This window comes from Mirounga leonina, unplaced genomic scaffold, assembly GCF_011800145.1.
Source record: "Mirounga leonina isolate KUSES-001 unplaced genomic scaffold, KU_Mleo_1.0 Mir_168, whole genome shotgun sequence".
Classification (NCBI taxonomy): Eukaryota; Metazoa; Chordata; class Mammalia; order Carnivora; family Phocidae; genus Mirounga; species Mirounga leonina.
Genome location: NW_023270426.1, coordinates 29,054,233 through 29,077,623, shown reverse-complemented (window position 1 = coordinate 29,077,623; position 23,391 = coordinate 29,054,233). Strand labels below are relative to the sequence as shown.

Genomic DNA, 23,391 nt, shown 5'->3' with positions numbered 1-23,391 from the left:
CATCACTATAGTCTTGTCTTTTTAAAACTCCCCTTCCTTTCGCTATCCCCTTTGCTTCATTTCTTAATGGAAGTCTCTGCATGGTTATGTGTGGGTGCGAAGAACTCCAAATCCCATGCCAGCAGGCTCTCTCCTCCACTGTTACTGTTTTGTTATCTTCTGTTGCTAACATTTATCAGCATCTGTGATGTGCCAGGCATTTGTACTCAGCTTTTGACATACATTATCTCATTTTAATCTTACAATAGCCTCATGATAGAGGCACACCATTATTATCTCCATTATACAAATATGGAAACCAGGGGTAAGAGAGGTTAAGTGACCTAAGGCAAATAATTGAATCCCAGCACAAACCCAGCTCCATCTGATGACATATCCTTAACATTATGGTAAGTAATAAAAGGGAAGGGATCGTAACTAGGAAGGATGTACACAGAGAGAGGTTGGGGGCAGAGCCAATTTGGCGCCATCTGGTTTTTAAAAAGATTTGCAAATGTGTGTGAAGGTGGAGAACCATCTGGGTCTCCTGACTTCTCCACCTCAGCTCCTGCCTTTATGTCTTCCTCCACCTGTCACATGCGGTCCTTGCTGACCCAAGTGGCACCTGCTTGCTGTTTTCAGGAGCTTGGGATAGTTTTAGGCCCCTTGCAAATTCTGCAGAAACCACTGTCTCTGTCACAGACACAGCAGCTGAGACCCAGAAAAGGAGATGGATACTGTCTGGTTTCTACTCAGCCTCAAGTCCCTCATGTGTTTTCTGACCTGATTTCTAGCCCGCTCACGTGCTTGCAACACCAGCTGAAGAAGTTTCTAGGACACGGCCACCTGGTCTGTGTGCTGGAGGCAGCAGGTGTGTTTTCGCTGAGCTGGGGCAAGTGAGACAGAAATGTGTGTGGTTGGCATGATGTATAACAAAGAAGGGAGAAAGTCCGGCCCTGCAAGACCTGGGGCTAGACACATTTGTGTTGGGGATAGAGTCAGGAGAAAGGAAAACTAGAGAAGTTACAGAAGAATCACAGACGCGGAGTGGAAGGTTCTTGACCTACATGAGGGGTTCATTTGAGCTTGTTATTTGGGGAAGTGAAGGTTGCTAGCAAGTTTTCTTCTGGAATCAGCTCCTAGCTCCTTAAGGGTCTTGGAAGTGGGCGGCCAAGCCAGTGCAAGCTGGGAAGAATCACACATCTGAATCATAGCCATGGATCATGTGGAGAAAAAGCAAACAGGCCAGAAATCAGGGTACCCGGGACCATCTTTGGATGACACTCCATTAACAAGCGTGTGAAAGAGGGCGTGCAATTGAGAGTGAGAAGTACTGAGTCACTTCAATAACAATACCAGCTAACATTTACTGAGTAGGAGCCAGTCCCCGTGCTAAGAGCTAATTGACATGAATCATCTCATTTATTTCTCCCAGCAACCCTCTGAAGTAGGCACTACTATTATCTTCAATTCGCGGATGGGGAATTGAGGCCCTGAGGTTTAAGGGGCTCACCCAAAACATACAACTATGGAGCAGCGGTAGTGGGATTTGAAATCTTTTATTTTTCAAACCTCAGCTTGCAAGCTTCACTGCTTTCCTGCCTGTCTTAATTTCTAAAAATTCACACAGTGAGGAGGAAGCGAGCTCAACTATTCAGGAGGCTGTTATCTTCTTGAAGGCTTGCGAAGTTCCTTTGGCCCGACTGCAGTGAGGGAAGCAGTAAGAACGAGTGGGGTCTGCACAGCCAGTGGCTGTCCAAGACTCTGCTGATCTCGCCTGTTGGTTTGAAATAACTGCATGCTGTAGAAACCTACAGCCACTTCTCAAGTTTTCTTTTTACCCAATCGGCTTGGGAGGGTTTTAGACAAGTAGGCACAATGGACTGTTTTTTCTCTCTTGGGCTGGCACCATGAAGTGTGACAACAGGTTCCACCCGGCATACTGGCTGGCATGAGAAGCGCCAGGCCTCTTTGAGCCACCAGAAAATCCCGATGAGCTCGTTTATTAGATGAGCCTAGGTGAGCAGAACAGACTTTGGGCTTCACGAACTCACAGGAAGTTAAGTGAACTCTTTCAGAGTGTCAGGTTAACATCATAGCCTCTGGAAGAGGTGTTTTACAAAATGGTACCCTGCGACAACAGGTTATTTATGCCCTCTTAGGGGAGTCCTTTATACTTAGTATTATCCTGGGCTGGACTCATCCCAGACTCAAGTTCAATAATAACACCTATTACACTCTCCTGCAAGGGCTATCAGTCCTTCTGTGTTTTGTGGACTTCCTTGTGCATGGCAGGGCACAATAAACAGTCAATAACAATGTTTACTATGATAATGATCTTCCAAATGCCTTTCATCTAAGGATCTCAAAGTGCTATGTAAACACTAATTAGTTAAGCTTCACAATGGCTCTCTGTTTTTACAATATATTTTCCGATTTTATAGAATTTTAAATTGAGACCCAGCAAACTTAAGTGGCTTGTCCGAAGTCATATAGCAGGTTTAAATTAATGATAATGATGATGCTCTGCATTTACAAGGCATGTGTTTTCTAAGGCACTAAGAGAGTGTTGCAAAGATAGTTTTCACACTATCCTGGAGGAAGGTGGGTAGCAAGTATTACTAGCTGCTGACTACATTGGGTAAAGTGAGGAGGCAGGGAGGGCAAGTAACTTGGTGAAGATCTGCCTGAGGATGCGAGGGCCTCCTCTAACTCTTAGGCCAGTGTGGCAGCCCAGGCAATACTCGGTTCTCTTAGCTGAGGGATGCATGGCTGCTTGTGCCCTTACAGGACAGACGGCCACGTTCTTGGAAGCGGAGACAGGCTGCAGAATGGCAGCCATACTAACATCCAGGAACAGTTTCCTCACAGCCCCATGGAGGGAAGGCAAAAGGGATGAGATGAGCCACTGCAAATAAGGATGCCTCAGAAAACGAAGGGAACGGGGGTGGTTGGGGGAGGCCGCCAGCTCTGCTCTCTGGTGGAATGTCTTTACGAAGGCAGGGCCTGCCTGAAAGCGGTGGCCCTCCAGCCCGCTTCTGTGTTGCAGCCTCCTGACAAGGACTTGTTCCAGTGTGGCTTGGATGATGGGCACGACCCCGTCACTGGCGCCTTTGTCTGGTGTTACAAGTCCTTGTGAAAGGGTTCCAGGGACATGCAGTATCTTACCGGCTGTCTCTTACATATCACCACCTCTCGGTCCCACAGCTCCCTATGCCAGGAGGCGCCTGGAATCTTCTACAGTTCGAAAACTTGGTAGCCGTGGATACATTTCGTTGCTACCTTTTCTTAACACAGCCACATCAAAAAAGATAAAAACCTGAACAAAAACATTCAAAGATGTTAGGGACTGGCCTCCTCCCAGTCTGGCAACACTTTCTTAGTAGTGAGTGAAGACACTCCACCTGGAGGCAAGTCAGACTTTGCTGGGTGGGGGAGGGGGAGGTTGCTGGGTCTTAGAAATTCAAATGAGGATTTGCTGACCTCAGATAGAGCCCTATTCTCTCCAAACAGGGCACTTGAGAGAAGTTTGCTGCCCTACCCCCACCCGGCCTTTTCCAGGCCTGTGGATTCTGATTGATGACTAGACCTTGGGCTAACAGGAAGCCTGAAAGAAGGGTGCCCAGCCCTTTTCTGGAATGTGGTCACACACACGAGCACAATGGCGATAAAAAGTCTGCAGTGAAGAAATCACACCAATGCCCGCTTCTTCCCGCTCTCATTTTCCACCGGTTCCACATTCCCCTACTGTCCTGGGCAGCCTGGAGGTGCACTGAACAGAAGGAGGGGTGAGCCATTGAAAGGAACATTTTAGAAGAGTGTCCTGAATGCACATCATAAGCCTATTCTCCTTTGCGGGAAGGAATCCGCAGAAGACCCTCCCACCCACTGTTACTCTTCACAACGGAGTTGGGGGACTCTGCTGGTAGCTTTAAAGCTGTTAGCTAAATTAGGTGAGACTTCACAGAATGCAGCCTTGACTTCCTAAGTATGCCAGCGACTCAGGTCACAGCTTCCTCTGTCTACTTTGACACACTGGGGTGTCAGTGCACATAATCCCGCTGGGGTGACAGCGCACATAATCCTGCTGGACCCCCAGGGACTGCGTCCTCCTCTCGAGATGTGCCCTGAACACAGCTTCCCACAAAAGGCTCGCAGCCAGGTCAGATAAAGTCCTCAGGATCCATTCACATGGCTGGACAGAGTGATTCGCATTATCCAAACACCAAAAGTATGACTAGGATCTCCTGTGCGCCACTCCTGGGCCCTTGTGGTCATGGCAGCCGCTGAGGAGCATTTTATGTACCTTTGATTCATTTTGTAAAGTAAGACATCTGCAGGGCTCCTGTACACGTGTTGGACTTCACAGCCCAGCCTTCCTATCAAGCAGTCCACCCACAGATAACGCTTTCCTCCCGCACAGTCTTCGGGTACCTTGACAGCTTCGAACGGATCATGAATGAGCACTGTCACACTAGCGCTTTAGGACTGGGGGTGGGAAGATGGAGTTGGGTAAAATTAAAACAAAACCTGACATTTAACTTCTCAAAGATCTCAAAAGCAAAAGGCAGCTGGATATGTTTTCTCTCTTTTTCCCCTCCTCCGTGCATTTCCCATGCACTGGTTGGGACGCAAACAGCAGAAGTGAAATCTGAAAAATAATCACGAAGGCTTTCTTTGTGCTACGATCTTCTCGACAAGAAGCAGGGGGAGCCTAGGAGACTTTCACAATTCTACGAATTCCTGGATGGATGAGATAGGCTCAGGATTCCACCAGGTTTCAGTAAAATGATCACTGCCCACAGAAACTCATCTCCGGGGAAATCAGTGGCAGCACTCTTTGAAACATAACTACAGGAAAATACTTCCAGCTGCTGGTATACACAAATCCAACCTCCAAATGGACATGATACGAACAAATAAGATCTTTCTTACCCCGTCCATGTGGATTCTGATATTAGGCACCAGCCGGAAAGGGCTGGACTGCAGACCTCTGGGGTTAGTCCTGCTTTTCCTGCTGTCCTGCGGAGTCAGCACGCCAGGCCTGTGGAAGGAGCCCCCTCTTCCTGAGCTCTGCCCCGAGCGCACACCATCTAGAAGACGCACGAGCAGCAGGTTGGCCGGCAGTGCCTCGATGCTGCAAAACACCAGGGTCCTGCATTCGGGGCACCTCAGCTCCTTGTGGGCCCTGAAAATCCTCTGGAGACATGGTTTGCAGAAGGTGTGCTGGCAAGGGAGGACTTTGGCTGTGACATCAAGCTTTTCAAAGCACACGGGGCACTCCAGAAGATCAAGTAACGTCAAATCATCCATTTTATTTTAAAACTCCAGTCCTGACCTGGAGGGGCAAAGTCTGCATTGTAGGGTGAGCTGAGCCAAGCAGGCAAATCCAGTCTCTTTGGGGAGCATCAGAAGTCTTGCCTGTTTGAATGAGAAAGGAAGAGAGGAAAAAAATGTGACTGCTCTGAGAGGTATATCCCACCTACATGGAGGCAGTGTCTCATAAGGCAGTTTGCAAGTACTTTGTTCCAGCACCCAAGTTTCAAATGACTCATTCTGATTCAGTGCTAGCAGGTAGAAGGCTCAACTCTTGGCTGCTGGAGGATCTGAGGGAGCATTCAGCATGGTGACTGACGACTTACTCATTGCTTCTCTGTGTGCAAGCAAGAGCAAACAGACGAAACTGGCCCGCTGAAGTGGCATTCGTACTCCTCTCTCCCAGCTAGGGCTCAAAGGGGCTCCTTTTCCCCTCCGGACAATCGGTTTCAGTTCTCAAATCAAGGCCTCCTCAGAATGCAATTTCTGTGAAGCTGTCTAGGCCTTCTTCCCCTAGGTTTATCTGTTATCTGCAGCACAAGCAGACAGGTTCACATAGACACGTTTATCTGAACCTCATGCAGATGTAGAATTATTTCCTTCACTGTGCATCCTCCCCCATTATTTTGTTCTAGCAATGTACAAGAAAAATTTCTATGAGAAACCCATTTTTAAAAATTGTTTGCCTTAAGTACAGGCCAGGATGCCTGGAAGCTTTTTTTCCCCTCCTTCTCTCCCTCCCTCTCTTCTCCTCTTTCTACCTTCCTCCCCTCCCTTCCTTTTCTTCCCTGATTATTCTAGCCTCAGAGACAATATTCCTCCCACAAGATGAAGTCACACAGCCTGTTTAGTTACTCTGACAAGTGTTCTCGGTTTCACCTGAAACAGATAGGAATTCTAGATTGTGGTCACAACCTGCAAAAATCAAGATGGAGCAGTGCATACAGGTGTTGTGTGCGTGTGCCTGTGTATGTCTGAAAACATCCTTATTCCAGAAACAATTTCCTTGTAGACGTCTGAAAAGAAGTCTCCAGTTGAGAGAAGTCTCCCAGGAAGAGGTCACCCGTCCCTCACAAGTGCCAAAACTATGCAGAGCAGCCCGGGAGGTTTGGCCGGAGGGCGGATGCCCCCCCCCCCCCCCCAATAAGCCAAGTGGTATGGCTGAGATGGCTGAGGATGAGAGGTGGCGCCTTGCCTTCCTGAGACTACTCTCCAAAGACGTTAGCTCTGCGGAGATGTGTGGGGGGACACTAACCTTGAGCTTGTAACCCCAGCTGAGTTCAGCTCAGCACGATCCTCTGCTTGGCCAGGAGCCCTGCTACTCGCTTCCTTTTCCCCAAGAGCCGCCGCTGCGCTTTGAAAACTTTAACAACTCTGAGTCTTACTCATTTCAAGGATCGCCTTACTCAGCCCTGTTAACGCTTTCACTGCCTGGCCAGTCTGCAGCGCTTTTCTCTCAGTTCATTCTCTGCTACTGATCTTTCCTCCATGTAACTGAGTCGATTTCTGGGAAAAGATTATAAGGGACAAAATACAAGCCAGCCCCTAAGGCTAAATATTTATAGTTTATATTTTCACTTTTCTCATTTTGTTCCCTTTCCCAGAAGTTGAAAGATGCTCGTTTATACACATGCCAAGGTGACTGTGTTTATTTTGAACCTTTATAAGGACCTGCTGAAAAAGTCAAACATACTAACGGTAGCTATAACAAAGATAAGCCAGGCACCTAAAGAGTACTGCTCCTTAAAAAACATAGTCAATCCTTGAATTTGTAGATTTGAGACAGACTTTAGTGATCTTTTTGCTCAATCTCTTTAAATAAAAAAAAAAAAAAGTCATATCATGGTAGTACAAACACATCTTTGAAAACTCAAAGCACAGAAGGGCTTTGAAAAAGAATGGTTCCAGCCTCTCTCCCTGTCCAGGGCCTACTGGAATCTTTTCATAGCCCCAAATAATACTTACACTTTCATGTCTTGATTTATCAGTAAACATTTCATGTAAAGTTACATAGGTATTCAATAAAGTAAATAATCGCAATAATATTACTTAACCCCAGAGTAGCCCTTATCTGCGCTAAGCACTGTTCTACTTTACCTGTATTAACTCATTTGATCCTTTTAGCAAGCCCGTAATACACTACACTCTTCTTTACCCTCATTTGCAAAGGAGGAAATTGAGACACAGGGAAGTCAAATAACTCACTCCAGGAGCCACAGCTAACAAGAGACAGGTGTTCCATGCTCTGTACTACCGTGTCCTAAGGTGATACAGCTTTAAGGGGAGGAGCGATGGTTGAAGGGAGGTAAACCTCATCAGGGATGGCAGGAAGTCAAAAGATAATGACCCAAGCTGACCAATCAACTTCTTTTGCAGATGAGGCAGCTGTGCCCAGAAAGATCAAGCGCTTCCTTGAAGTTGCCCAGTAAGTTAGGGGCAGAACTGGGACTAGAAACTGGTGTTCTTTTTTTTACTGTATCTCCTCTCTCAACTTAAGGATGACAATTCTTTATGATGCAGAAAGTACTTAGCTACAACTCCACGGGAAAATCTTAAGAGGGGACCAAGAGGCCCGAGAACAGATGGTGGTAGATTACATGTTTTAGAAAGTTCTTCCATGTTATTTCTGAAAAAGCAAAGATGCATGGAGCTCACAACAGGGGAGAGCTTTAGGATGGGGCAGATGAAGTCATCTGTCCTCTGAGCAGAGACCTGATTTGAGTACATGTCAGTTTCAGAAACCATTTTTAACTCTTTTTTAGCTCTCTTTTATGAAGGGCTTTTGGGGCTTCAACAACATCAAATCCACTCTGTTGCCTGTCTCCTTCGATTAATTTCTACTTTTATAAATTCTATGCTCATCAGGAAGCCTCCAGTAGTCTGAGGCCCTTTGTGGTCCCTTACTCTTTTTCCCACTTGGTAAAGCTGAGCCCTCTCCTCTGTGAGCTGCCCTGCAGTCCCCTCACCCTCTAGAAAGGTCTCCTCCACTGCCAGAACTCTTGCTGCAGGGGTGGGCAACACTCTCCCTCCTCCCCTCTCTTGTTCTTAAACACACTCAATCTCCCTTAGATGCCCAAATCTGCACCACATGCACACGCACACACATACTTGCAAAAAGACACACACATAACCGTTGAGAGTAACATTTATGAAGCACTTACTGTATGCCACGGACCCGTGCGAAGACTTGAAACAGATTATCTTATTAAATCCTCCCAACCACCCAATAAGGTAGGTGTCATAACTTTCCTAGGATTACAAAGCTTCTGCTCTGAACCCAGGCTGGCCCAGTCCCAGGGCCTGTGTTCCTTTCCATTATTGCTTCCCACATTATAAAGTCATGTACATGCCATGAATATACCCATATATCTTGATTGTATAAACCCATACATATTTATACATATGTCCATATCCACACACCAGTTGATCTCAGAGCCAACCTAAAACAAAACGATATAAACTGCCCAGTCTCATGCACCTCCATGCCATTGCTTGGCCAGTGGTCTCAAATAGCTTCAAACCTTCCCATCCCCAACAAAACTCAAAAACCCAGTTCCATTCCAGGAAGGCAGCATAGATCCAGTAGGCTGCTCTGCACTCCATATCTGGCAGTTGAAGATTCAGCAGAACAGAAATGTGACGGTAGAATCTTAGGCAGAAAGTGAAAGACAGAGAAAGTTTACACTGAGCCGGAGTGGTCTTTTAGTACCTCTTAATTCACACCCTGTACGTGGTCCCCAACACCAACATATGAGGTTAGTCTTGGTAGAAACTTTTGAAGCTTTTGAAAAACCCCGGGGGAGGGGGGAGTTTTAAATGGGGATTTCATCCTGGCTTACCCAAATGCTACCTTGGCGTCAAATCAGATGAACAAGTAGTCCTCAAAAATAAACAAAAAGGAGAACTATGCATGCCTCGCCAGAGTCCAGGCTCAGGGCACCACCTCCACTGCTCTCACCCCATCAACCCTCCTGTTTATATCTGTACTGGGACATAATGATTGCAGACTGTACTTTTTCAATACCTGTGTGATGTTTATGAGTTTCTGCTTCTTGTATTTACAAGTACATCTCCATTTATGTACAACAAAACAAAACAAAAACAAAACCCTAAATCTGATCATATTGTTCCCCTTTTCACAACTCTTCAGTAGGTTCCTATTGACCTTAGATAAAATCCAAATCCCTTTTCTGACTTACCAGGCCTAACATAATCTGGCTCCTGCCTACCTCTCCTGCCTCAGCTTACTGCACATCTCCCCTTCACCCACCCACACCAGTCCCACTGGCTTTCTCTCTTGACTCAGGACAGTTTGTTTTTCCACCAGAAGGTATTTGTTCATGCTCTTCTTTCTGTCTGCAACATTTTCTAGTTACACTCTTCCTCCTCTCTTCCTAGTTACTCTCCCCCACCCTTTGCTTTTTTTACGCCCCCCTTGCAAGTTTTAGTTTAAATGCCACTTCCTCAGGGAAGCCTTCCTTGACTCTCATGATTAAAAAGTTTATCATCCTACACTTGTCCTTCATAGCAGTTATCACAACCATAATTCAGTAATTATGTTATAATGATTTAATGCGTGATTCCCCAAATAGACAAGTTCCAAGAAAAGCAAGGCACTTATGTGTCTTGTCACTGCTCTTTCCCTTAAACCTAAAACAGTGACTGGCATGTGACTGATGCTTAGTAAATGTTTTTGAATGGTTTACTAATGAATGAATGATGTTCTTAAAAAACCGTGTCTGGGCATATGTACACCAAACTGGTTTTTGTTTTTGTGTTTTGAGTTGGCCCTATGCCTAACGTGGGATGTGAACTCACAACCCTGAGATCAAGAGTCCCATGCTCTGTGGACTGAGCCAGCCAGGTGCCTCCCCCACCCCCAAACTGTTGATAATGTTTTTACCTTGGACACCTCTTGGGTGCCACTTCGAACGTCCATAGCCTCATCTCCTAGGCTAAATTTCTTAGAAAGAAATTTTGCCAGATTCAGGTGTATGCTATGTGGTGGTATCCTTCCTCGGGACCCTGCCATGTATCTCTTGCCTCCAGCAATATGAGATAACCGTGGGAGCTTGCTCCACACTCACATGTGCATGATCCAGAAGTGTAGATTCTTTACTAATGGGAAATCTGTAAAACACTTCCTCATTTTATCTTTTGGAGTAGGCAGTCCTGAGATTTCATAAGGTTCTGTGGGATGAGTACCATTCAACTATTGAGTGCCTAATGCAGTAATGTACCCTTGTGTTCTCTCTTCCTCATTCTCTGTATCATTCCTCTATCCCTAACCCTTGCTCTCACATAAATTACCTTCAAGCAAGCAAGCAAGCAAGCCTTTGTTTCAGGCTAAGATAGTTTCTTTCAAGTTTAAAATTGGGTCACAAAACAAGTGTGCAATTTTTTGTCAATCAAATTTACTTATTCTTTGGAATTATAATTTTAGAATTGTGCTATTTTTATTTGACAGGCTCTTAACCCTTTGGTGGTCTCAGGATCTTTGCCCTAAAGCTAATCATTTGTAAAGCAATCCATAAATCCACCAAAGGGGTTCAAGTAATTGGAAATCTAAAGCATTGTAACTGAAGGGGTCATGAAGACTTTCTTGATGTAGGACTCTTGTTGGCAGAGGCCATCCTAGATGTAGGACTCTTGTTGGCAGAGGCCAAGTTTTGTATTTCTTTGCTCTCTTTCCTCAGTACCTAGTATAAATTTGGAAATGTTTTAAATACATAATTGAGACTTCACTTTAATGTTTCTCTGATACTAAATTTGCCTCTCTGATTTGGTTTTCTAATGATACTGGGAAACTTTTGGAACTATTCAAGAAGAGGAATGATTGGAGGAAAGTGGGAAACTTTCCAATAGTGGAAAAATGAAGGAAAGTGGAATGGCAGGGGTTGAATGGCTATCAGACATTCTTTCCTTCTTTGAAAGATGCAGACCCGGAATGAAGTTAACTATGAAATTTCCTCTCCAATCAGGAAGATGTTTGTAGGTGATGAGTGTACTTTAGGATATTGGTATACAATCACCAGACCCACAGTAAAGTGACCCAAACCCCCTGCAAGGATAACTCCATCCCACGTTTTCTAGAAATGTCTTATGGTCCTCAACTTTAATGAGAAACCAGCACTGAAGTGCATGGTTTTAAAGTCCAATAGACCTGGTTTGAATCTCAGCTCTGCCAGTCACTGGATGGAAAACTTGGGCAAATTACTACATTCCTCTGTTCCTTGAATTCCTTATGTATAAAATGAGGTTACTAATAGGACCTATTTTGTTGATTTGTTCCAAGGAGTCAATGAAATGATGCATAAAATAAATGCTTAATAGATGGAGGATTCTTCTTATGTTTCTTCTTTTTTGCAAGCAGATCCCATAAGAGAACCAAGAGCCATCTTCTCTAATCCAGACTAAACCCAAAGAACATACCAGACCATGTAGTTGGTCAGTTCTTTATGGACCAAGATGCTCTAACGCAACGTATCCCTAACTTCAGTCATTTGCATCCAATCTTTATGCTGTTTGCCATAGACATGTACTGGGGCTTTCTCCTTGATGTAATCAGAGGAGTGAAGGAAAAAGTGGTAACTTTCTTACTGTGTGAGTCTATGATAACCATTTTGTGTTGGGGGCATCCCAGGCTTTGGGAAACTCTGTTCTAGTTTATCATAAAGGAGTTATAATGACTGTGAAGAACCTAAAGAAGGGCAGAACCCTACCATTTCCTGTGCCATAAATGGTGGTTCACCACCTGTGCATCTGTGTGAGGGACTCTTACTTGGACTTCCTCCTCTTCATTTTCAACAGAAGACAATAATCTACTAAACACAGTTTTATTCTTTCCTCTACAAGATTAGAAAGGAATTCTAAAGGCAGCTGTGTGAGCAGAGAAAGTAGGAAAGTAAGAATGCATCTTACTATTCTATTAATATTTAAAAAGTAATTCAGCTTAAAAAATAATTCAGCTGGTCAAATCCAAGTAAAGTCTGTAGTAACTTAATTGTATTGTGCTAATATCAATTTCCTAGTGTTTATACTATAATATATATAAGATCTTGGGGGGAAGGGGGGAACCTGGTTACAGGATGTAAGGGATTTCTCTACCATTTTTGCAACTTCTTGTGTTTATAATTATTTCAAAATAAAAAGTTAAAAAAATAAAAAAAGAAAAGGAAACCAGTAAAAACTATATATTCAAAACCTTGCAAATATGTCCCTACCCTTTGACCCTGCAATACTACTAGAAACTTACACTAATGTCACAGATTCATACCCAACCATGTTCCTCATATAATTACTTATAATAGTAAAATGTTAAAAACATTCTTAATGTTCAACAACAACAGAGTAGGTAAATAAACAGTGAGATATATTATGTATGTATGTATATATATACACACATACACACATACACAAATACTATACAACTATCAAAAATGATAGTGGAGATGTATGTTTAATGACATGAAGGACATTCATAATTAACTGAATACAGAAACTTACAAGCTGTATGAGCCCAAGTTATTTAATAATAATACAAAGATATATAATATTGAGACTAGAAGGATGTATGCCAAAATGTCAGCAACAGTTATTTCTGGCCTCTGGACTTATTAGTTGATTTTATTTAAATTTATTTGATTTTGCTCATGTGTTTTTCTAATTTTTCTACAATGAATATGTTACTGGTGTAAAATTTTCAAAGATATTTCAAAAATAATGAAGATAGCGTAAAAATCACTATAGATTTACTAAAACATTTACAATAGAGGCAGTTAAATCCTATAACACTAATACCCTATGCACTACCATTGATAAGACAGCCATTAAAAAGAAAAATAATTACAAAGCTCTGAAACTGCTGTACGTAAATGTTAATGCACACTAGATACTGTGCTTACAAAGGAAAAGGGCTATGATCACTTCACTCCTAACCGGTCTTCCTTCTCTTCCTTTACTGTTTCCTATCTGATGAAATCAGTAAATGTTTTGATTCAAAACCATGAGCAGGATGCAACCTTAATTCTTATTAAACTCAGGGCAAGTCTGTGCAAAAGCTGACAGTTTGCCTAGGGTATTGGGTAACCACAATCTCATACTTTTGATCACAGGTGGGAAAGTTGCAAAACTCAGTAATTCCCTAAATACCCTGATTAGTCCTTGATGTTTCTTAATGGGTAGGTCTTCTAGGATATGAAATACGCAAGAAGCAAATGTCCTCTTTTTTTTTTTTTTTAAGAATTAGAATTATTTTTCTATAACTTACTATAAACATTTGTCAAATCAATTAGACATTTCTTGGGCCCTGTAATGGTGCTAATTATCATTAATTATACAGTATTATGTTATTTACTCATTTGGCCTTATAAATTGTATCTCTCTCCCACGTAATCTCTGTTCCATGGTGCAGGAGCCATCCCTGTATTGTTCATTTGTGCCTGACACCAGTAAGTGCTTAATAAATGTTTGCTGAGTGATGAGGATGACTCACTTGTGTTTGGATTCTTACTGCATTCCTAGGGGAGAAAGCTTGGGAATGCTTTGGAAACTCACCTCTATCACTAAGAGTTCTGTGACCCTGGATACTCAACAGCTTAAGCCTATCCATAAAAGTGCTATCAGGAATATGTACTTCTCAGGCTTGCCACAAGCAATAAACTTCCTAATAATAACTTCCTAATAATTTGTTGGTAGCACTTAGAACAGTTTCTGCTGCATACAAGTTGCTTGAAAGATACCAGTCGACAGTATTTGAATTCCTCTTCTTGTCCTAGCTGTGATTTACCTCTTTCTGCAATTGTTTCTAACTTACTCTACTGGTTAAGAGCAGACATTCTGGAGTCAGAAGGTCTGTGCCATCTTATTAAATAAGAATGTGACTTTGAGCTAGTTGATTAAACACTGTATACTTGGTTTTCTCATCTGGAAAACGGGGATGGTAATAACAGCAGTTGCTGCATAGGATTATTGTGAGCACAGAGTGAGAAAATGCTCATAAAATGCTTCAAAGAGTGTGACAGAGAGTAAGTGCTCAGTAAAGGTCAGCTATTATTCTCTTACCAGGCGTCTTATTATCTATCATGTTGCATGTAAAGTATAGTTTAAGACTGAGCCCAACTCCAGGTTTATTTCCCTGGGGAAGGAATTATTCATTCCGACTTGGCCATGACATGACTGTCAACTCACAGAGCAGCTGCCCAGAGGCTTATCTGGTCTTGGGCACTGCAGCACCCTGCAGAACTTTAAGAGGGCGTGGGGTTGGCTATTATGTTGGAATAAATAATAACAATTAGCATTATTTTGTGCCAGATTCTGTGCAAGGAACTATAACCCTATTATTACTCCCATCTTAATAGATGAGGAAACAGAGGTGTAGAGAGTGGTTATGCTTTGCCCCAGCCAGTGTTTGGGGGAAATCAGGCCTTATGCCCAGGGAGTCTTCATTGTTAACCATCAAGTCATCCCATTTGCTGCATTTATCATAAAAAAGAGGCTAATTTAATCAATACTTTATTGCACTTTTGATTGCAAATTTTTATCTTTACTTCCACTCAGGAGAGCCCAAACCTTGGAAACATAAGCAGCCTTCACACAGTAACATCAGGTTAATCTATTAGAAACAGAAAGGGAAATAAGCCTGAAACACAAAAGGAGGGAACACTTCCTTTTTAGATAAAATAATGAGAAATGCCAAAAAACTAAAAACTAGCCAACACTTTTGGATAAAAAATCCTTTGGTTTTTAATAACAAATGAAGAATGTCATAAATATAACCAGACTTGTTATCTTGTTTTGTTTTTCATGCCCAATTTATGACTGAATTAACTTTTCAGCGAGAATTCTAAATATATTTATCCTGCTAGGTCTAGTTCTCCATTTGCAATATTATCTTTATAGCCATTACCTAGGGGTAGAATATGAGTATGGTGGACAGTTCATTTCTTGATGCCAATCTCCAAATTCAACCACTCCTTGTCCCTTGCTTGGGACTAAAAAAAGGCTTAGATTCTAAACCAACTTCACCACTTTAGTGAAATTTTATTTTATTTATTTATTTATTTTTTTAAAGATTTTATTTTTTTATTTATTCATCATTTGAGAGAGCGAGAATGAGAGAGAGAGAGAGAGCACATGAGAGGGGGGAGGGTCAGAGGGAGAAGCAGACTCCCCGCTGAGCAGGGAGCCCGATGCGGGACTTGATCCCGGGACTCCAGGATCATGACCTGAGCCGAAGGCAGTCGCTCAACCAACTGAGCCACCCAGGCGCCCCCATTTTAGTGAAATTTTAAATGTGTCTTACTTTTATTGAAATTTTAAATGTGTGTTCTTTTTACTCAGTATCATTTAGAATTTTATTCAAGAGAAACGCCCACAAAATATGCAAAGATATAAACAAAGGGTATTTACTGTTCTGTTGTTTGTAACTGAAGAGAAATGGAGCTAACCAAAATATCCATCTGGAAGGGACTGGTTGTATGTATCATAATGTGGTCATACAGTGGAATAAATTAGGTAGAGTTGTATACACTGACATGGATATAATGGAAAAGAAGACTGTAGGCTGTGCTCATAACACTCATAATATTACAGAAGGGTTTTGGAAGGACAGACATCAATAACTGCAAACTCAAATGCATAAGGGGGCCAGACTGGTTTTAGAAATGGGTCAGGTAGGGACTGTGACAACCTTGAGAACATGAAAAGCAACTGACACCAGGCAGCTTCAGCTAATCTTTGCTAATGAGTTGGCAGATCTTTGGATTTTGCCTGAAAACCTATAAATCATAGTACTTTTCATGCTACTTTGTGATAGTCTATTTACTTCTCTGCCACCTTGAAAGCTCCATGAAAATATTTCAGTTACATGAACCTCCTGATTTTTATTTTGTGGCAACCATTAGAAATATTAAAATATATATATTGTAGGGCGCCTGGGTGGCTCAGTCGGTTAAGCAACTGCCTTCGGCTCAGGTCATGATCCTGGAGTCCCGGGATCGAGTCCCGCATCGGGCTCCCTGCTCGGCGGGGAGTCTGCTTCGCCCTCTGACCCTCCCCCCTCTCATGTACTCGCTCTCTCTCATTCTCTCTCTCTCAAATAAATAAATAAAATCTTTAAAAAAAAAAATATATATATATATATATTGTAAGTGGTCATCTGTGAACTGGATTTGTCTTTCAGGCTCACTGCCTATCAACCTCTAAAATATTCTTACAATGGTTATCTTTGGCAAATCATATTTTAGGATAATATCAGACTATGGTCTTCCACTGTACTATTTATACATTGCTTTATATTTGAGGGTGTTTTTGTTTGTTTGACCATGGCAAGAACCAGTTTACTGGTCGAGGTGAGGGGCAAGGGATCTATACAATGAGGAGTGAGGGCTCAGGCCTCCCCAGTGACTTAGAAATTCATTCCTCCACCAGGTTCTGGAGGTAGGCCTTGTACTGGTGAAGGGAAGGGAGAGTGGGTGGCTGTTGGAAATGTGCAGGTGGACAGTGCTCTCCAGTAAGGAGGCATCCCCTATCAGGGCTGTGTCTAGCAGAGCCCTGAGCCTCGTGGGAACAGCTTTGAGTATCACAAGCCTCTTGATCCACAGCTGGTCCTGGGGCCATGACTCCCCCACCAAGAAGCAGAGGGTGTAGCTTGGGGAGTGTCCACTTCCTTCAGTGAAGACTATCAGATCTGCCGGGAAAGGGCCCTGGTCAAACATGCCTCCTTCCCTGGTCCTGGAGACCTCGCCATTGGCCCGTGATCCCTGCCAGGAAGGAGCTTCTCGCTCACAGCCCAGGACATCCGGCGATGTCCCAACCTCTGGGCCTAGAGAACTGATCACCCTCCACAGAACTAGCGTCTCCTCCCCACCCACCCTGCCCTCAGGCAGCTCAGCACAAGCCTCCCGAGGCTGGTCATGGCCCTGTCAAGGGCACTCCAGGTCTGGCAGTCTTGTTAGCTGCCCAGGCCGTGTCCTATCTCCTGCTTCTGCCCCCACCAGGCATGGATCCCTAAAGCAGAAGACAATCAGCTGGAAGACCTGGCAGTCCTGGGAAAAGGTGGTACAAGGTGGAACCTCGAACTTCCAGTCGGAGCGGCTGCAGCAGCGACACAGAGGGAGAGACTGACAAGTGCAGGGCGGCCCAAAGCCCTGGTCCCGGTCCCTCCCACCTTCCGCTGGCACTCACCTTCCTCCGACACCAACAGCCGCCTCAGTGGGTTTTCAGTGGGTTCCGAGTTTGAGCAAAGAGCAGAGATGCCCAAGGAGGGGCTCAGCAAGAGCCGAGAGGGACGCTCAGGGGCCACAGCGAGGCTTGAGGACCCCCCACCCGGGAATGGGGCCCAGACCATGTCACTCAGTAACTCCTCCCGAGTGTTCTCTGGGTATCAGGTGTACGGCTCTGCCCTCCCTGTCTGGAGAGGTATCGGGCTCAGGAAAGTCCCCAACTCCGGAAGTGACAAACTCTTCCGGAAGTGACAGGTCGCGGGGATCCTTGCTGGGTCCTCCGCTCAGCGCTACACTCCCTTCCGGTGGACTGCGAACCGGAAATTCCCCTTCCGGGCCGGCGGGTCAGAGCGCCCGCCCGCAGGTCTCGGCGGCCCGGTCTGGAAGGGCGTCGTCCTCTCGCCGGGGACCCTGCCGCGCCGGTGCGTCCGAGGCCCGAGGGTGAGGAGCACGTGCCGCGCTGGCCCCGCTGCCCGGCCAGGGAGGATGCCAGGCCGCCTGGTACCGGGCGTCCGGGCGGGGGCGGGGAATGGCCCAGCGGGTCTGGGCTCCGGCACCTCTCCCGGTGGTAGCTCGCGGCCCCTTACCGACCGCAGAGCTTTAGAGCTGTGGGGCTTGCTTTTCTAGCTACCGCTTTTGTAGTAGAAAATACAAATGCTGGAAACGCATTTACACTGGCCTTATGCTAAGAAGTTCTGAACCAAAGTGAGCGTCCAGATTAGTTCACGCTAGAACCGGGTCCGGGAGTTTGCCCACCTTTGGTCACCGATCTCAGGAATCTTGAATTTGGTGGATACCCCTGGGCTCATCTAGATACATCTAGATAATGGTAACGGGCTCATCTAGATAATGTCTTGGACTAGGGCCTTGAGATACTTCTGACCGTGTTGGACTATATGAGCCTCTGGGAGTGGAAACAGCATCTTAAAGATGTCGGGAGAGAACAGTCCTCTCTCTCCTGGTGTATCCGGAGCTTGTGGGAAAATGCATGGGGATCGTCATTCATTAATTGACTCATTCACTCATTCGTTCATCAAAGGTAGTGTTTACTATGTGCCTGGACGGTTGTGGGCCACAGGTCCCTTCATTGGAGCTTGCGACTTGGAAGGTGATATCAAAGTAAATCGATGATCACAAAATAGAAGAAGTAGTGTGATGAGGGTCAGCACATGGTGCTGTGGGAGACCCCCCCCCCCCCGAAATCAGGGAACACTTCTCTTAAGAGGTGGCACCTGGGCTGAGTTGGGAACTGCATACTGAGAGACCCACAGGTGTGAGGGCATGAAGGCAGGAGAGGACCTGGGACCTTCCGGGAACAGCCTGTGTTCTCTATAGCCTGAGCACTGAGTTTGGGGCAGGGCGTGTCAGGCTTCAGGACTGGAGTGTGGGCAGCCACCTGGTCACAAGGGCTTGATGAAGCAGTCTGGGGTGCCTGGGCTCCATCCGAAAAGCAGCTGAGAGCCATGTACAGGTTTTAGGCTAGGGAGGTTTTGGAGCTGTTTTATATATTTATGTCAACAAATATTTTCACCCAGAGTTTTCATTTTATGTTTCTTCGATTTTATGAACCAAGGGGGAAAATACTATGTATTTAAGTGAAAAGGGAAAGTAACTTTTTTTGTCTTAAACAAAAACAAAGAGCCTCTAAGGGCACCTAGCTGATTCAGTTAGGAGAGCATGTGACTCTTGATCTCTGGGTCGTGAGTTCGAGCCCCACGTTGGGTGCAGAGATAACTTAAACATAAATGAACTTAAACAGGGGCGCCTGGGTGGCTCAGATGGTTAAGCGTCTGCCTTCGGCTCAGGTCATGATCCCAGAGTCCTGGGATCGAGCCCCACATCGGGCTCCCTGCTCGGTGGGGAGCCTGCTTCTCCCTCTTCTCCTGCTCCCCCTGCTTGTGCTCTCTCACTCTCTCTGTCAAATAAATAAATAAAATCTTTAAAACAAACAAATAAACTTCTACGAAATGACTGAGAAACTGTAGTTTCTAAGTTTTATACCTTCATATGCTCTTAGATTTTATAGACGTTTCATGACATGGCATGCACAGCCTCCAAGTTAATTAAGCCATCAGCTTAGAAGGCTGCCGGTAGATTCCACGCCAGTTTCGAGGGTGTGTATGTGTTCCTTATGGGGAGCTGGTTAAAGGCATCCATAACATTATGATAATCCTCCCTGAATATCGCTAGGGTTCCAACTGTATTTCGTCTCATTCCTGGTGTCCTTGCCCACTAAGGGCCTTGCTTCCCTGGAAAGGTAGGTGAATACTCAGTTAATAGGAAGAGCAGAAACATGTTCAGTTTGGTGAGAACTTGACTTCCCTGTCTCAGAAGGGGAAAGGGAAAAGTCTGTGGTTTTTGAGAGCAGAAGACGGGAGGGGAGGAGCAGACAGGGTGATTGATGACGCTGTGAAAGCCACACAATTGCTGTCAAGGTGGTTTTTCACCCCTGGAGCAGGGTGATCTCATTTGCTGCTGCATATGCATTCAGCCTTGGTTTTCTGGTCTGGCCATGAGGACACGTGTGAATATGCTGAATGTGTATGTGTGCCTCCGGAAGGCCGGGAGGATTTTAGAGACAGACTAAGCGGGATTCAGATTCTACTCTGCACCTTGCTTTGTGAGAGCCCGGCACAGTTGCTTGCCTTACCTGATCTGATTTCAGGATGCTTACCTGGCGTGGACTTTTGTGAGAATTAAGTGAAATGAGGTATTTGTGTATAGTGACTGGCACCCAACTGCTGTTCCATAGATGTTAATTTCTTTCCCAACCCTGGACTGAAGCTGCCTTTAATTGGTTTCCAGGGGACTAGCCATTTGTCTCCTTAACTCTCTGTCATGCTTCCTTTTCACCAGTAAGGAAACATATTTAGGGTAGCAGAACGACAACCTGCATTCCAGTCCTTGTGTTACTACTTACTTTGGATAGGTGGCTCAATACTTCTGAGACTTAGATTCCCTCTCTATTAAAATGGGAACAGTAATGCTCAATGTTCCTGTACCGTCTACAGTGTTTGTGAGGACTCAGTAAAGTAAGGCAGGGTTCTCAAACTTTAGAATGCACCAGAATCATTCATTTAAAACTTGTTAAAACAGATTGCAGGACTCCGTTGTCCTTAGGGGTTCTGATTCAGTAGGTCTGGGGTGGGACCTGAAAATTTGCATTTCAAACCAATTCCCAGGCCACACTTGGTGAACAGTGCTGGGCACACATTGAACACCAGTTGGATGTGAGCTACTATCATCCCAAGCTGGCTAGAATTTTAATTTTAGGGTCCTCGTTTTGACTATGTGAAATAATTACTTAATTTTCAATTTATATAGAACTGATAAAAGGAGGGAGGAGGGCGCCTGGGCAGCTCAGTCAGTTAAGCGTCCGATTCTTGATTTCGGTTCAGGTCATGATCTCAGAGTAGTGAGATCGAGCCCCGCGCAGGGCTCTGCCCTCAGCGTGGAGTCTGCTTGTCCCTCTTCCTCTGCCCTCTCCCCACCGAATAAATAAATGAATAAAATCTTTAAAAAAAAACAAGTAGCGAGGAGGAGGAATTTAGTATTTTAGGGGTTAAGAATTTACAAGTCATTTCTGCTAAGGGCATCTGTGTGACCCAGACACAGGAATGAGGGGCCCAGACTGACCAGATCCCATTGGCAGTTTTATCAGCCTGGTCCCCTTGAGGCATTACAGGATCAAAAAACAAATTTCTGAAATAACCTCCTACTGCTTCCTACTAGGTGATGAGGACAGGTTTGGGGGAAATTGGGGAAAATGACAGGAGACTTCCACATGCCAGAGTCTCCTTTGGTCTTTTATAAAAAGTCTCATCATCCCCAGGGTTTTTAAGTATGTGAAGGAAGGATCTTCCCACTGAGGAAATCATAGGCCCTGACTCTTTTATTTTAGAAGGTGGATGGCAAAGATAAGGGGCATGGTGACACCTCTGCCACTTAATGATCGGTCTGAATTACAGATCTAAAATTAACAGCTTCTCCTCCTCCCTCCCACCCACCCACCCAATACTTAAACTCTCCTTTGTCATTGCTTCTCAGAGCTCTTGAGTTGCAAGAAATGCTACCTGGATCTGCAAGCCTTTAAAAACAGCCAGGGTGGGGCTGAGTGTTGAATTAGGGTTCAGAGTCTAGATTCTGCGGTCAGATAGATGGGGCTCATCTCCTGATTTTGTAGCTTGGAGTGTGACCTCATCAAGTGACCTTCTGAACTCCATTTTCTTATCAAATTGAAGGCAGTAACAGCACTCATTTCAAAGGGTGCTTATGAGGGATAATTAGGTAAGCATGGGAGGACTCAGTGAATGACAGATGTTGTTTCTTTGGGGGGACTTTTAAGAGTTCCAACTCCTGCATGCCTCCCCTAAGCGGTCACTTTTACAGAATTCTCCAGCAATGTTCATTTGGTTTGTGGGGCCTACATTCTCAACTTTTCCCAATTTCTTTATATAGCTTTGGACTACAAGAGAAGGGAGGAGCCCTCTGCATGGGGCCTGGGGAAAGAAATGCGGACTCAGGGACAGTGGAAGTTTCTATGAGGAATCCGACCCTGCCTGACCCCAAGAACTTCTCAACCCCTGTGGGGCAGGGGTTAGAGTCATGAGCCGAAGGATCTCTTCTCACTTGGTGATGTGGGACACTCAGTGGTTCAGAGGCCAAGGTGACAGAATGCAGACTTGGGGCAAGGGGTACAGTGAGAATCTAAGGGACCCCAAGTCTGTTAGCCTTCCCAGGAGGCAGCATCCCGGGCTGCACAGCAGTGTTTTAATAGAGGCCACAGCATTCATGTGATGAGAAGGCAATTCCTATAGGAACTTGTGAGTGGATAGTAGATAGTAATGTACATGAGGGGATTGTTCCCCGGGTTTTCCCTCTGGGTGGGGAGAGATCCCTAAATAATGGTGGTGGGAGGGACTGTGATTATACAGGTGACAGCAGTGAGGCAGGGGACTTTGAGTGATGTAGCTGAAGCATGCTGCCCGGTGCTGGCCACACGGTAAGCGTCCAGGAACCGGTCATCATTACCAGCTGTTCCCTGATACCCTGACCTCTTCCCGGTGCCCGCAGGACTGGGCAGTCTCTGCTGTGAGCATCAGAGGACGGGGGACCTCTCAGCCCGTCCTTCCCTGGAGCTCTTTGAAGAATGCAGAGTGGGACATTAACTTTATTTCAAGTTTATTTTCTCCATCACAAGCATGATGTATCTACTTTTGAGAGGAAAGAGTATCTTCACCTTAGGTGCCAGGAAGTAGTGATGATCCTGGCTGGCTTTGAGGAACACTAGATTAGAGTCAGAAGACCTGGATTCAAGTCCCAGCTCAATTACCTTTGAGATGTGAGGCCATAGGGGAAAGGAAAAAAAAGAGAGAGAGAGAGAGAGGGAAACAAGCTATAAGAGACTCTTACTGATAGAGGACAAACTGGGGGTTGATGGAGGGAGGTGGGCAGGGGATGGGCTAGATGGGTGAGGGGTATTAAGGAGGGCACTTGTGATGATGAGCACTGGGGGTTGGATGTAAGTCATGAGTCACTGAATTCTACTCCTGAAACCAATACCACACTACATGTTAAATAACTAGAATTTAAATAAAAACTTGACACATTAATAAACAGAAATGTGAGGCCACAGGCTAATTTTTTAACTTCCTCATTTGTAAAATGGGGACAAAACTGCCTGTCCTACCAACAGATAATAAACATAAAAATGTTTTGTAAACTGTTAAGTTCTGTGAAGGGAATTAAGGAAAGTGGTTTTGGCGTGGCTGATGATGAAGTCCTCTAGGGCTACTGGCATTCAGTGAGGGGATGGTCTTTTATTCCGAAATGAAGACTAATGAGAGAGTTCAAGCATGGAGCTAGGTGAGGG

At 44.8% G+C, this 23,391-nt stretch overlaps 1 protein-coding gene and 1 pseudogene across 2 annotated transcripts in view; both read right to left on the bottom strand.

Annotated features, from left to right (window-relative positions):
- The window catches only part of SH3RF2 (SH3 domain containing ring finger 2), a 139,677-nt gene extending 122,130 nt beyond the window's left edge, over positions 1–17,547 (bottom strand). The window contains exons 1-2 of one of the 2 annotated variants that reach the window (XM_035014390.1): positions 17,482–17,547; positions 4,915–5,400 (exon numbers count right to left, since the gene is read on the bottom strand). In XM_035014390.1, the coding sequence (XP_034870281.1) occupies positions 4,915–5,292 (378 nt within the window). In that variant the 5' untranslated portion in view covers positions 5,293–5,400; positions 17,482–17,547. Of the gene's footprint in view, positions 1–4,914; positions 5,401–6,550; positions 6,642–17,481 lie in introns of those variants that run through there. The other variant, XM_035014389.1, reaches the window with a different exon arrangement.
- LOC118017114 lies at positions 16,711–17,869 on the bottom strand (annotated as a pseudogene).
- Between the last annotated feature and the right edge of the window lie 5,522 nt (positions 17,870–23,391).